This window comes from Seriola aureovittata, chromosome 22, assembly GCF_021018895.1.
Source record: "Seriola aureovittata isolate HTS-2021-v1 ecotype China chromosome 22, ASM2101889v1, whole genome shotgun sequence".
Lineage (NCBI taxonomy): Eukaryota > Metazoa > Chordata > Actinopteri > Carangiformes > Carangidae > Seriola > Seriola aureovittata.
The window spans coordinates 13,417,975-13,431,160 of record NC_079385.1 but is presented as its reverse complement, the minus strand read 5'-3'; the positions used below and the strand labels follow the sequence as shown (position 1 = coordinate 13,431,160).

Here is a 13,186-nt window from a genome sequence, read left to right as displayed (position 1 = left end):
ACACACCAGTTTCGGAGTCAGTTTAAGTGGCTATAATAAGATGAGAAGAGATAACAGTCACATGCTTTTATTCTCCATGGAAATGGGAGCTTTTCATCATCCAGTGGGTTTTTATAAGGCAGCAAAGAAAAGACAAATTATTTTCGTTCATGCAGATACAAATGCAACTTGCTTGTACATTGTGTTTATTCTGATGTGTGTATGTGTGTGTGTGTGTGTGTGTGTGTGTGTGTGTGTGTGTGTGTGTGTGTGTGTGTGTGTGTGTGTGTGTGTGTGATTGTGCATCATTGCCAAAACAACAGTGCCTTGAACCTAAAGTACAACACAGCAGTAAAATACCTGGGGGATAGTTAGATTAAGTTTCAGAAAACATACTTTCACGATCCAAATTTGGTGGAAGACAAAACCAAGTGAGGATGATGATGATATGATGGCATGGCAATGATAATGGTGGTTTATGATAATGAAGAAAAGGAATTAGATACAGTTTGGGTAGTCCAAAAGAGCCAATAGGGATCAATACGCCAAAAACAAAAATAAAAATCTCATCAAACAGCAGCTTTTCCTCCAAACCAAACTTCCTCCTCCTCAGACACAAATCTAAACATCACAAACATGTCAGACCACAAGACGTACAATACACACAAGCCAAGTTACTGTACTTTCCGCCCTCCCCCTCCCCTCATCCAAACAACACACCAATCCCCCCCCACCCGTCCCACATCCCCAACACAACCCTACCTGCTTATTTTTGAGGTCAAGCGAGAGCTCATAGTCGGAGGTGGCGGAGTGCGAGCCGGCCCCGTTGCGCTGCACCCTCAAGGGCGAGGCCGTGTGGTGCAGGCTGGCTCTCCTCCCCGCACCACCTCCTTTAGCTCCTCCCCCTTCCTCCTCCTCCTCCTCCTCCTCTTCCTCCTGAGCTGCCTCGCCCTCACGCCGCTCGGTCTCCTTTCCCTCTTGCTTTCTCTTTGCCTCCAGAATTTCTTCCGACTTTTCATTCTCTTGCTCCTCCACTGTCTGCTCCTCTCTGCAAGGCGAGGGGGCTTTAGGGGCGTCCTGTGCTGCTTCCTCACTCGGAGCCTCCACTTGGGGCAGAGGCTCGGCCTCGGCCTCGGCCTCTGGCTCTGGCTCTGGCTCTGGCTCTGGCTCTGGCTCTGGCTCTGGCTCTGGCTCGGCCCCTGGTTGAGGCTCCGGCTCTGGCACGGGCTGGGATTTGGGTTCTGGCTCTGGTTCTGGCTGAGGTTTGCTTTCGGGCTGGGGCTGAGGTTGAGTCTGTGGTTGGGGCTCGGACTGGGCCTGTGGCTTTGGTGGTTGAGTCTGTGGCTGAGTCTCTTGCTGCTGTTGCTGGGGCTGTGGTTCTGGCTGTGGTTCTGGCTGTGGCTGTGATTGGGCCTCACTCTGCAGCTCCCCCTCTCCTCCCTTCCCTTCCTCCCCCATAGACGAGTCAGGAGAAAGGTCATCGCTGCAGAAAGGAGGAGAAAATGCAGAGTGAGGGTGCTGCTGCATCCGTGGTGAGCTCTGACCTCTTCTCCAGGCTGCCTGGGTTAGTGGTAAGAAGTTGACCCTTTTTTTTTTTTTTTTTGTATGATCTCACTCACTCTGCTACCAGCTGTGTGCAGGGCCAGTTCACCTGTCTACCTGCTCTCTTCTGTCTGCCTCTCTTGTCTGTCTAGACACTGACAGACAATGAAAACGAGGGGAATATACAGCACAGAACAGCTAACAAAACCACAGTGTACGAGAGCAAAAAAAGAAAAGAAAATCAAAAAATCAAAAAATCAAAAGTGATTATTTATTTCAGCAAAATCTTCGGAAGAGAAAATGTGAAAAAACAAGAAAGTTGACAGCCCATAGTGACACACGCCTACACACATACACACACACGCACACACACACACACAAAGACATGGGGGACAGTCATGCACTAATACAAATGTCTCTGTCCTTTAGGCTGTATATGTGCATGTTTGTGAATGGTTGCATGTATGAGTGTTAGTGTGGGAGCTGGCAGGTCTGCTTCTGGAGAGATTCTTCTTCTCTACTTTCTTTTATACGCCCCTTTTTTTCTTTCTTTTGTTGTAGTTTTTAGTGCAAGAAGGATGTTGTAGTCCCATCGATCGCTCTCTCTCTCTTTCAGTGTCTCTTGTTATTCTGCCATTAGAATGCGGCAGTGACAAATTAGAGCAAAATTGCCTGTACATCTTTCAACCAAAACATGTGTTTGTTAAATTACCTATAGATGCTACAATGGAGGGATATAAAGTGTGATATCAGTGAGGCAAGAGAAGTATGAAATCAACAAATCTTTTCTAGCACAAAGCTTTAGAGACAACAAATGTCAGCTGTTTGGGAGCATCTTGATCTATTGACTTGTTTAACTGTCATTTCTCATCTCCAGTTTGTCAGCATCTTGTAAACCATTTGCAATATTGTCCTTTCCTACTTGTCAGCTGACGGCCACAAGAACAAGATTAAGAGTCTACGGTCATGTTAGCGGGAGCTGTAAGGTTGTACTTAAGCTGCCAGTAGGCTCCATCAGAAGTGTCTGTCAGATGGTGGAACGGCTTCTGGAAACCCCCTCACTCCTCTCATTTCCCACGCTGGGGCGTGGATCATTACTGTAACTTTCTGAAACCAACGCTCTGTGCAGAGGTGATGAAGTAAGCGGGGCTTGAACTACTCCTTGAAGCTCTCTATTTCTGCCACTTTTATCATGTGTACAAAAGAGCACAAGACTATGGCTTCCAGGAGAGACTGTGTGAAAATGCACAGCGTTATCCTCGTGTGGAAATGATCCAGGAAAGTTTGAGAAGCAGAATGGAAAGTTTCTAAAGGCTATATACCGTCTAAGTCAGTTTTCACATATAAAGCCAAGTCCTGCCTCTGTTTCCGTGCCAGTGTTGTCACACTTTCTGTGTTTTGCTAATACACACGTATTGCAAGGGCGAGTATCAGCCAATTACAAGTATCCGCAGATTTTCCTGAAAGATCCTTTGAATCCGAGCCAGGTTTACACACTAGTTGACAGTGGTTGTGATAACAGCTGGGCATGTTATTACCCAGATTAAGATAAGAGTTTTTTTTCCCCCCCTCTTATTGGATACGGTGATAAGACTGGAGTCAGTGAGCATAAAATCAGGACATTCACTCTGCCATATGCAGAGCGCTGCAGAAGAAAATCAGCATGATTCCCCCCAGAGGAGGAGGAGGCTTCACAGCGACAACAAACTTTTAGTCTAAACAGCATAAATCTGTGTATTTGCCAGAATTGTAGAGACAAGTGGAGAGAGTCAAAGGGGGGAGGAAATATATAACCCCTACATCCCAGCCCAATGCCTGTATGTAGCTGTAGCTAAAAATTAGCTGTCTTATATAAAAGTGTGTGTGTGTGTATCAGTCCATATGTCTGCTTATTCCCTGCTCCAGCCCAGAGTGTGCACGTACACAGACAGAAATCTGCAAAAAAGATTCAAACAGATTTGCGCGCAGCGAAATCCCGTCTGCTTCGCCTTCCTGCACAGGAGGCTCAGTTCTCATTTTCATCACACATGGCAGCACATAAGCTTGAGAAAGTATCTTTAGCAGGGATATAGCTGGGTCTGCTACTTCTAAAATAGAGCTCGTATGAGTAATGAATAATGAATAGAGAAATAAAGTCTGGTGCTTCGACACTCAGCTGCAGGTGAGCTTTTTCTTGTGCGAAAAATAGACCTGCCTGGAAAAACAGAAGACTTCTTTTAGGGAAGAGAGTTGTTGTGTAGCCCAGCCATCTGTGCTTCACAACACTTCCGCCCATTGTTGTGTATCTAAATGTAGTCTTCCCTATTTGCATTTTGCTGGAGCACTTGTTATAGTGAGAGATAATCTGACATCCAATAGGCTACATGCAGCTGGATTTAAGTCAAATTCTGATAAAGGGACCAAAAAAGAAAAAAGAAAAAAAAAAGTTGCACACACTGTGGAGAAGGTGTTCAAAGTGGATCATTTGCAAGAGGAAACATAAATAAATCACCATGTAAAATGAACGCAGTCACTGATAAAATAATGTGTACTTATGTGCAGCATATGAGTGTATCAGCTCAACGCCAGCTTCACTTTCCTCCAACCTCTAAGTCTGTAACTCTTGCTGCAAATCAACTTCTCTCATCCTCGTTCCTCTCATCCATTTTGTCAAGCTTCCTGCCTGACTGTCTCCCTCTCTCTCTCTCTCCCTCTCTCTCTTCACACACACACATACGCACACGCGCACACACGGTCTTCCTGCCATTCTGTCCTCCACCAGGTAAGGAGATTGAGCGGTTCCAGGTGTCATCGTGACTGACGAGGCGGAGACAAGCCCTGGATGCTGCCTCTCTCTCCTCTCATTTTTCCATACGTCAGTTTTGAAGATGGATGAGCACAGTGGCCTCTGTGCGTTCCATCCAGAATATAATTACAGTGTCCGCTGACGTCTCCTGCTCCCGCTGCCATGATTACTAACAAGCTGGTACTACGGCATGACATGACTCCAGGTCCGTGTGTTATTTATGTTGTCTATCAGCTGGACAACAACTCACAATACCAGCAGAGCAAATATCCACTGGAGTGGATTGAAGCCCAGTTTTGTAAAGTTTTTCTATTGCACACTAAGAATATAAAGACAGGCAATATATACTGGACATAAATATTAAATTGAATAAGGACGCCTGAGAGAGGAGGGTTCATTATGCCTGCAGCAGCACTAGATTTCCATGCATGTAGCCTTTAAATCATGTGAGTCATTTTGCAGCATTTCAGGGATGGAATGCTGCACTTGCTCTGACGACTGTGTGCATGAACATGGTTAGTGCTCATGTGCACTTCTTGATCTGCTCTCGCTGTATGCATGAGTATATATGCACAGGCCAACACAAGCATGCAATTATGTAAAAAATACTTAATTCATGAAAACTCCTTATCAGCAAAATGTACTTAAAAGTACTTGCTCTGCAGGAAAATGTCCCCTGTGTGATTCTTCTTTATGACATTGTTAGGTTCTTAATACTGATGCATCAATGTGTCGGCAGCGTTATACTGTTGTACGGCTGCTTGTCGAGGTGAAGCTGGTTTCAATTACTTTAGATTCAGTTGAGTATTTCAGTCCAGTGGTTCCCAGCCTCGAGGTTGGACCCCCTCCAAAGAGTCACAAGATAAATCTGGGGGGTTGTGAAATGATAAATATGGTAAGAAAGAAGAAAAACAAGGTTCTGCTTCATAAATCTGTTTGCCTTTTTTTTTTACTTCATGCTAATGTTTCCTTCTTGTATAATATGGGATAGTTTTATCTCTCTGGGCATCAAACAATTGTTTAAATCAAATAAAAGATTTAGAGGAGAAATGTCTTTTTGTTACTGATAACAAAAGACAAGGGACCTTGAGTGTACACTGTAAGGGGTCAAACCAAAAAGGGTTGAGACCGCTGGTTTAATCTTTAACAGTATGTTGCATTTTATAAGGTTAATACATGTTTTTTAATGAAAAATTTCAATCTGACAAGTGATTTATAATTACAGCTGTCAGATTAATGTGGTGGGGTTAGAAGTGCTATATTTCCCTCTGAGATGTGGATGTATGGAACAGCATAAAAAAATGGAAAAGAAGTACACAAGCCTCCTCCACAATCACTTTCTCCAACTACTGCCAATGAATAATAAGACAATAATCATTTTAAGAAATACTGTTTTTCGGAGAATCTACGTCCTCGGTTCTTTTGGCCTTGTGATCATCTTTTATTTCTCTCTAAAAAGCCCCCTGAGTGGTTCAGTAGCAGTTGTGCTCCAATTTTTGAGTCCCAGCAAAAAAAAGAACAACAACAAGGAGAAGCATTTTGGAGACGTGTGAATTCTCCTCATTCTTATCCGTGACTTCTGATGCAGAGAGGGCGCAGCGGGGCAGCGGCACAGACATCTGACAAAGACGTCATTCAGTTCGTCTGGCATGAAGCATCAAAGACTGTAGAAAACATCTCTGTTGTCACCCACAGGTTTCTGAAGGGATGTTTTGATGTGGGTTTAACATTTACCAGCGTTTTGGTTATTTGCTGGAACCCTAAAATAAAAAAATAAAAAAAGAAGTACAACGATTTCATTTGGTGATTTCAGTAAGTGAGGGTTAAAATAAATAATGACAATATTCAGTCCCAGTGCTGACTACAGCCACTGAGCATCTGTTGCAGCACAGTGTGTGAGGTTAGGAGATCAAACATGAAGACACCTATCTTTATACAGGAGGTCCACTGATCATGTGCTAAGGCGCTGTGGGCTGCTTCGACCTTTGTTCACCTTGATCGTGCAGCTTTTGCTGCATCATCACTGTGGAGGTGTGCACAGCGGTGATGAGATATCGGGCCGTGTGACCAGTGGGGTTCACAGGGTCATTCCTCTGGTGGACTGCAGCCAAGGAGTTGCTGAAGAGGGCATTATGTGAGGAGAACTGCATCAGCAGAAGTCATAGTCAATGAGATCCCTGAAGGAGCTGCTTGCTGCTTTTATCTCTCACTCGAGAAAGTCGTACTCTTTCAGTGTTAGACACGTTTTTCCCATATAGAAATATATAAAATATTTGTCACTGAAAAGCATTTATTTCACTTTCTTTTCTATTTATTGCTCTCAAAATCATTCCTCTTTTAAACTATGCAGGAATCAGTCACCTTGTCACTTACACTAAATCCCTCTTCCTTTCCCGCCTCCCCTATATCTGTTTCTCATATCCCTCATAGAGAATTAATCATTTCATCAGACAGAACACAAGGGCAGACTGGAGAGCAGAAGCTTCTGCATAAATAAGCATATTTCCTTCCTCCAATGCATGTAGAGGGTAATATACGGAGGTAAGTTTTCTGGATACATCACCCGAGTGTATTTGAAATTCATCTCAGTCTCTGCAAGCGGGAAAAACGTGGCTTAGTGCCACATGCACACCAGAGGATTCAGACTGTGAGGGGCACCATGGAGAAAAGGATGTCAGATTGTGAATGGAGGTTTTGAATATCTGTGTGTGATTTTAGAAAAAAAAACATTGTGCGGTAGAGTCAATTCACTTCAATCTTACTCAATTTCCAAGCCACAAGAAAAAATTCAGATACAATAAAACTCAGCTGCCCTGACAGTGACACAAGTTCAGTTTTGCACTGTCGCCATTTCTTTTCAGGCTACAAATCATTTTCATTCCAGCTCATTTAAAAACTTCTCAACCCTGATAAAGACACACCAGCTATTAAAATGCACAATGTCAGCCTTGAGCACATTAGCATCAAAAAGAGCAGCTCTCTTTAATCACCAGGTCAATTTGAGTCATTTTTCTTCATTGTTAGCGATCAAAAAGAGTACGTACAATAATTCCTTCCTTCTCGCTCTCTGTCTGCCTAATCTGCGACCTCACCCCTTGTTAACCTTCCAGTGAACATGTATTTACTGTAGTTCAGGAAGGGACACTCCACTGACTTCCACTTATTTTGTGTCACTTTTAAAATACATCATGAGGGGTCAGGGCTAGAGCAAGAGACCCTGAGTGTGAGTAAGGAGAGTGAACTGTCTGGTGGGAGATGTGGTATGACTGTGTGTGGTTGTGAGATGTGTGTCGCAGTAGGGATGAGGGGATGAGGAAGAGCACCAGGGTGACAGGCACAGAGACGATGCTGACTTTTTTGTTTTGTTTTGAATGGTTGAATGAATAAAGGTGCCTGAGCAGTCAGTCTCGCTCCTCTCTTGGCTGGTTTCTTGGTTTGGTTGGACTATGGTTGATTTATTTTTTGGTTTTCTTACGCCTGTACATGTTCACACTCCCACGCACTTATGCACATTACTGACGAACTGACTGCATACTTGATTTAGCTTTCTTAAAGACCTCAAGTTTTTAACCTTGTTAACTGTCCATATGGTATTTTCTATATAATACAAGACATATTCATGAGCAAAATAACCAGTAAACGGCATGATTCATTTCATCTTGGAGCTGCAGGAACCAATAGCACTCTCATAAAAACTGATTCAGACAGTCAGGAATTCATACTTCATATTACTAAGGAACCAATCCTGTCAACATGTGGGGGATGGAGGCAGTAAAGGTAAACCAGAAACCTTTCGGTATAGAGAGAGAGAGTTTGCATTAGCACAACCACTAAGACTGTGTCAGCCACTGCCAGTTACAAGCTAACAAACAACATGAATAAATAAAAGATGCTAACTATGCTAACTGTTCCGACGCGTCTGCTAGTCTCCGATTTTGGTCACAACAGACTCCTCACTGAGTCTGGGTCTGACTGAGGCTCAAACATGTGGCTGAGTCTCTCTGACGTTTCCTCTAACACTAACCATCTTGATGCGCTCCTGCTCTTTCAGCGGTTAACCTAGCGCAAGCAGCGGTGGCCGGCGGGGCACAAGGAATGACCAAGTATTTCTCAATGAGGAAGTAAGTGGATGTTTTTTTTTTTTTTTTACTTTTCCTGTGGGGAAACCATGTCAAACAAAATATTAATCATAGCAGAGTATTTTTTACGTAGTTTAAAACATGTCTGGAGAGGCACTTTGAATACATGTATTTTACTATAAAGAGTCTTTAAAGAGTTTTTCCTTCCTTTGTTCGTGACGAGAGAACTGCAAAGAACAGAAAGATAATTACCCTTAGCTGTGGCATAAAAGCCTCAAATATAAAATAGATAGCGCACTCTCCCTCTAGGATCAAACACATCCATCTGGGCCTCCCTTCATCAACAGATGAAAAGCCATATGTCCTGTCTTTGAGTCTCTGTTTTCCATGATCAAGGTCAAATTGAAACATATATCAGCTACACACACACATATGCAGCGGAATCACTCCCACAGGAGCTGTCATTTTGTTTAAAAGCAGACAATAATGTCCAGAGAGGGACAGAGGAACCATTTCACATGCTCGCTGCATATTGCGTAATCTCCAGAGAGCCACACAGCAGCACTTTGCCACGTCGGCAGAAGCTTTAGTGTGGAATGGTTAACAAACATAACCATGACATGTTTAAATCATGAGACAGGCGCTGGGTGAGTCACATGGTTGACTGTATCTGTGCGGTTTTTTTTCTTTCCCTGAGGAAAAAAAGTTAAAGCTTCTGCATGAAACTTGACTCACAGCATGCAAGAGGAAAGGTCATTTCGAAACAATCATAAAAGTGATGTGTGCTCTTACAAATTATTAATGGAAATGGTCCAAAATGGAATAATCCTTTCTCTGGAAGAATGAGAATACCAAACATGGCTACCTCCACCCTGTGAAATTCACCTTGACCAGACATGAAGTGATGCATGGTGGGTGGCATCCTCTTTGTGCTTTCTGCTCGCCTCGCGTGATCAATCCTGAAATGATGGATCGGTTATGGAGATGCCAATCAATACCGCGCTCACTTGGGCGGGATGACATAGCTCATAAATAACACTATTTAACAAGACGCAGGCAAAGAGGAGAAGAAACCTGGGATGAAAGAGGTGCAGTTTGTAATTCTGTATTTTATATGTAATCTATATATTCTGAACACTGGGAGACGACTGAAGAGGACTGAGATCAATGTCGACCGGTTTATGTCTCTGAAAAGCAGAGAATCAGCCTTTGGCTCTTGTTAAAATCCCATGCAGGCACTTGGTTCTTTTATAGAGGGCCAGGGACTGGTATCACAGGGTGAGCGGGTTCAGCGTGAGGTCAGACAACAAAACAAGACATGGCAGAAACAGTTTCTGGCCTCCTGCTATAAAAAGTGTAGGTTTTTATTTATCGTGTTGAGTTTTAAGATTGAACGAGGATGTTCACCCAAACGGGTTCAGGGACAAACTGCTTGCACATACAGTATAGCAGGTATATACACACAGACCAGCATAACCACAGGCATTCCCATGCAATGTCAATGAAACATCTTTAAAGCAACAACAGAGCATAGGGTAGAAAAACAGGTTGGGCTCGTGAAATATGCAAGACAGGATTTCAAATTGAATCTCTTCAAAAGCTGATGCCCCGGGATGTGGGTAAAATGGAGAAAGAGAGAGAGAGAGAGAAACAGCGAGAGGCAGAGAGAAAAAGAGAGAGAGAGACAGTAGAAGGGGAAATTGCATCGTAGACGTATGGTCGACGCACTGCGGGGAAACAGATATATACACCGGCGAAGACTCATAGGCAGCACTTCAGGGATGGAAAATGACAGACACAGCATCATTCACTGTCACATCTATAAATCTGGTGCTGTTGGGTATAAACTCTTCCCTGTAAAAAAAAAAAAAAAGTTTCTATACAACTATTTTGCCATATTTTGTAGATAAGAAAACCACTCTGCATTACATTCATTGACCAAGTAACTCTCAAGTCTTGGCTGTCTTGAAGTCCAAGTCATTATGGACCCTTCACCATTTTTAATGATTTTTTTTTTTCCTACCAATGTGATTGGCTGCTTTTGGATGCGCTGTACATCTGTTGTCAGGAAAAGGAAGAGTTTCTTGGCTGCACACTTTTTTTTATAACTTGGGGAGGATTTCCAGTCATTGAACTCAAGTTCAAAGGCTGAGGAGGAGTTCAGCATGGTGTGCTCAGCATGCAAAGGATATAGTGACAGCTCATCTGCCACTTCTGCAGTACTCTGCAGTAGTAAGACATTAAAGCTCATACAAAACCCTGAATTGAAAATCTGGAAAGCAGACTCTGTAGTGCTTGTTTCGCCAGAGTTCTTCTTGCTGAGGTCAAACCTCACATTGCCACGTACAGTGAGTCTGTGTCCAGTACCTAAAGCCTGCGTTAGATTGTCATTGTCCGTTCATGCTTACTTCCCCTGCTTCTTATTCCCATCTTCTTACACATAAGAATCACAATGCTATTTTTATACCTCGTAGCAAAAGCAGCTTTTAATGGGCGCCTGACAGAGAGGGAAAAAAGGAAGGGTGTGTTCAAGAACAACAATGCCTCGAGAAAGGATTTAGCTGCTGCTTTGCCTCGTTGTGAGTGGAACAAACAATTGAGCCGTCCCCCTACCCTGATGATTTCACAAGCTAATTGCCTATTATGTGGCCCATCAGGGGGAAATAACTGTGTTTCTTCCTTATTTGACTCTCTTCCTTTTTCACATATTCTGCCTCAGGCAGTTTCCTGATGCACAAATCTCGTTTGAATTTGTCTCTTTTAAGTAACACAGATTTCTTTTTAATATTTACTATTTTTTAAATATACAGAAGGTCTTCAACAAAAAATCTAAAGCTAATCAAGCTATTATGCACACAGAGGGCATTCATTCAACTGCTCTGTTTGGTAACTTCACTTGGTAGCTTCAGATATTACAGTACTGCCTGAAAGATAAGAAAAACTAAAACTGCCTTCACCAAAAGAAACTTCTCTTTTCGGCATTGATATATTTGTGCTGAAAAGAGGACACCACAAGTCTTAAGTTTTATGCTGAATGTGATAATAAAACTTGACATTGCAGAGGTAATGGCAAACTGCCACGTGTCTAAGTGAGTCTAAGAGACAGAAAGAAATAGTAGTCCCTGCCACCGCGGTGTTACTCTATGGAGAGGAAAAGGGGGTAATATGATATAAGTGTCAGATGATTCAGTCAGTATAGTATTTGATTCATTGTAATTCATGGCACTGTGGTTATGATCAAAGTGCAGGTTGTCAACCCCACTTTGACAGCCCCAGATCCGTGTTGGCTTCACGTTCAAGAAGGTTAGAAGCGTTTAAGTGCAACAAAAGAGTTGAAAAAGCCACTGCTGTGAAATGACATGGTGAGTTAACTGCAAGTTTGACCTCACTTATGAAAAGTTAAGGGAATAATGTACATGTGTATTGAAGTTTTAAGACTGGTAGTATACTTTATGTAATTATTCACTGTCGTGTTTTGTATATCTGTAGAAAATATAGTGTCAGATAAATAGAAGGGAAAGCTAGAGGAAGACGAAGGCTGGTACAAGGGAGTGATGTTGTTCAGCCGGTTTGCTTTCTCTAAATGAATTTACCCTAAATGAAAAATTCCAGTCTTTCCAAATCCAATTTTTTACATAAATAAACAGTCTTTGCTTTGCTGTTATGCCCCACAGTCAGTTTTGAGAAAGATTGAACTCTTAACTACAAACGCTTCCGTGCTTTCTACTGAACTGACTCTTTTCTTACTCATACATTTATTAAATGGAAGATGACGAGCCACCCACGGCGCTCACCGTGACCTGGAATCTCCCAGGAGCTACTTTAAGTCATGTGGGCGAGCATGAACAGATATTACACTTTCAAATGTGATGAAATTCCTCTTGGAATTGGCAAGTTTATTCTGATTAAGTGTTTATGCAAGCCATTTTAATCCTGCTTGAGTTCTTAATAATATTATTAGAAGTAAAGGCTTGCATTCAAAAAATCTGTATGAAAGTCGAAATGAAAAATGTGTGTTTGCTAAATACTCAGTATCTGAAGAGTTCATAGGGTCTTTTTTCTTTTTTGTTTTACATTTTTAAAACCAAACAAAGCAACAATGTAAGGAACTGAGAACTGCTTTTGCTCAAACGTAAGCTATAAATGTTAGCATTGCCTGACTAACTAGCTTACTTACAGGCTACAGGTTATGAGTACTTGTTCAGGAGCTGTAGGCGCCAAGAATACAGTTCACATACTTCTAATTTTAAAACATTTCAGCTGGATATATTAAAAAAAATCAATTTTAGTCATGGATTTTTAGCGTTAGCATAATCTTACACTTGCTAGCAACAGCTTCTAAAATCTGCTAGCTATAATCGCCATTTCAAACGACAAAGTCTGAGGTTGTTAGCTAGAAATTGCCAGCTTTTGTTTATTTTCTGTGTGCAATTGAAGAACCACTGTTTAAAAGAATATTACTATGATTTCAAGTGGTGAATCTGCCAATTTTATTGCTTTATTAGGTTTAGCAGCTGTAGCTAACAGGAATAGAGGTTTGCGAAGGGAAAAAAGATCAGCAAATTTGGCAGTGATGGAGAACAGACAACAGATAAAGAGTTAACAGAGGAAGAATAAACCTTTACCAGGATGAAAACATGGAAGGACACAAGGACAAGGAGATGAACTGGGTATATTACATGGTCTGGTTGACAGAAAACAATTACCCATACAGACTGACTCTACGAATGGAAGGAAGCTGTCAGACAATTCAGGGGAATCAGAGGCAGCTGCTGACATGGAGATAAATCCAGACTTTCAT

At 42.3% G+C, this 13,186-nt stretch overlaps 1 protein-coding gene across 1 annotated transcript in view; it reads right to left on the bottom strand.

Moving 5' to 3' along the window:
* The window catches only part of iqsec3a (IQ motif and Sec7 domain ArfGEF 3a), a 121,259-nt gene that overhangs the window by 50,561 nt on the left and 57,512 nt on the right, over nucleotides 1–13,186 (bottom strand). Inside the window, exon 6 of the mRNA XM_056367585.1 lies at nucleotides 742–1,462. Within this exon, the coding sequence (XP_056223560.1) occupies nucleotides 742–1,462 (721 nt within the window). The remainder of the gene's footprint in view (nucleotides 1–741; nucleotides 1,463–13,186) is intronic.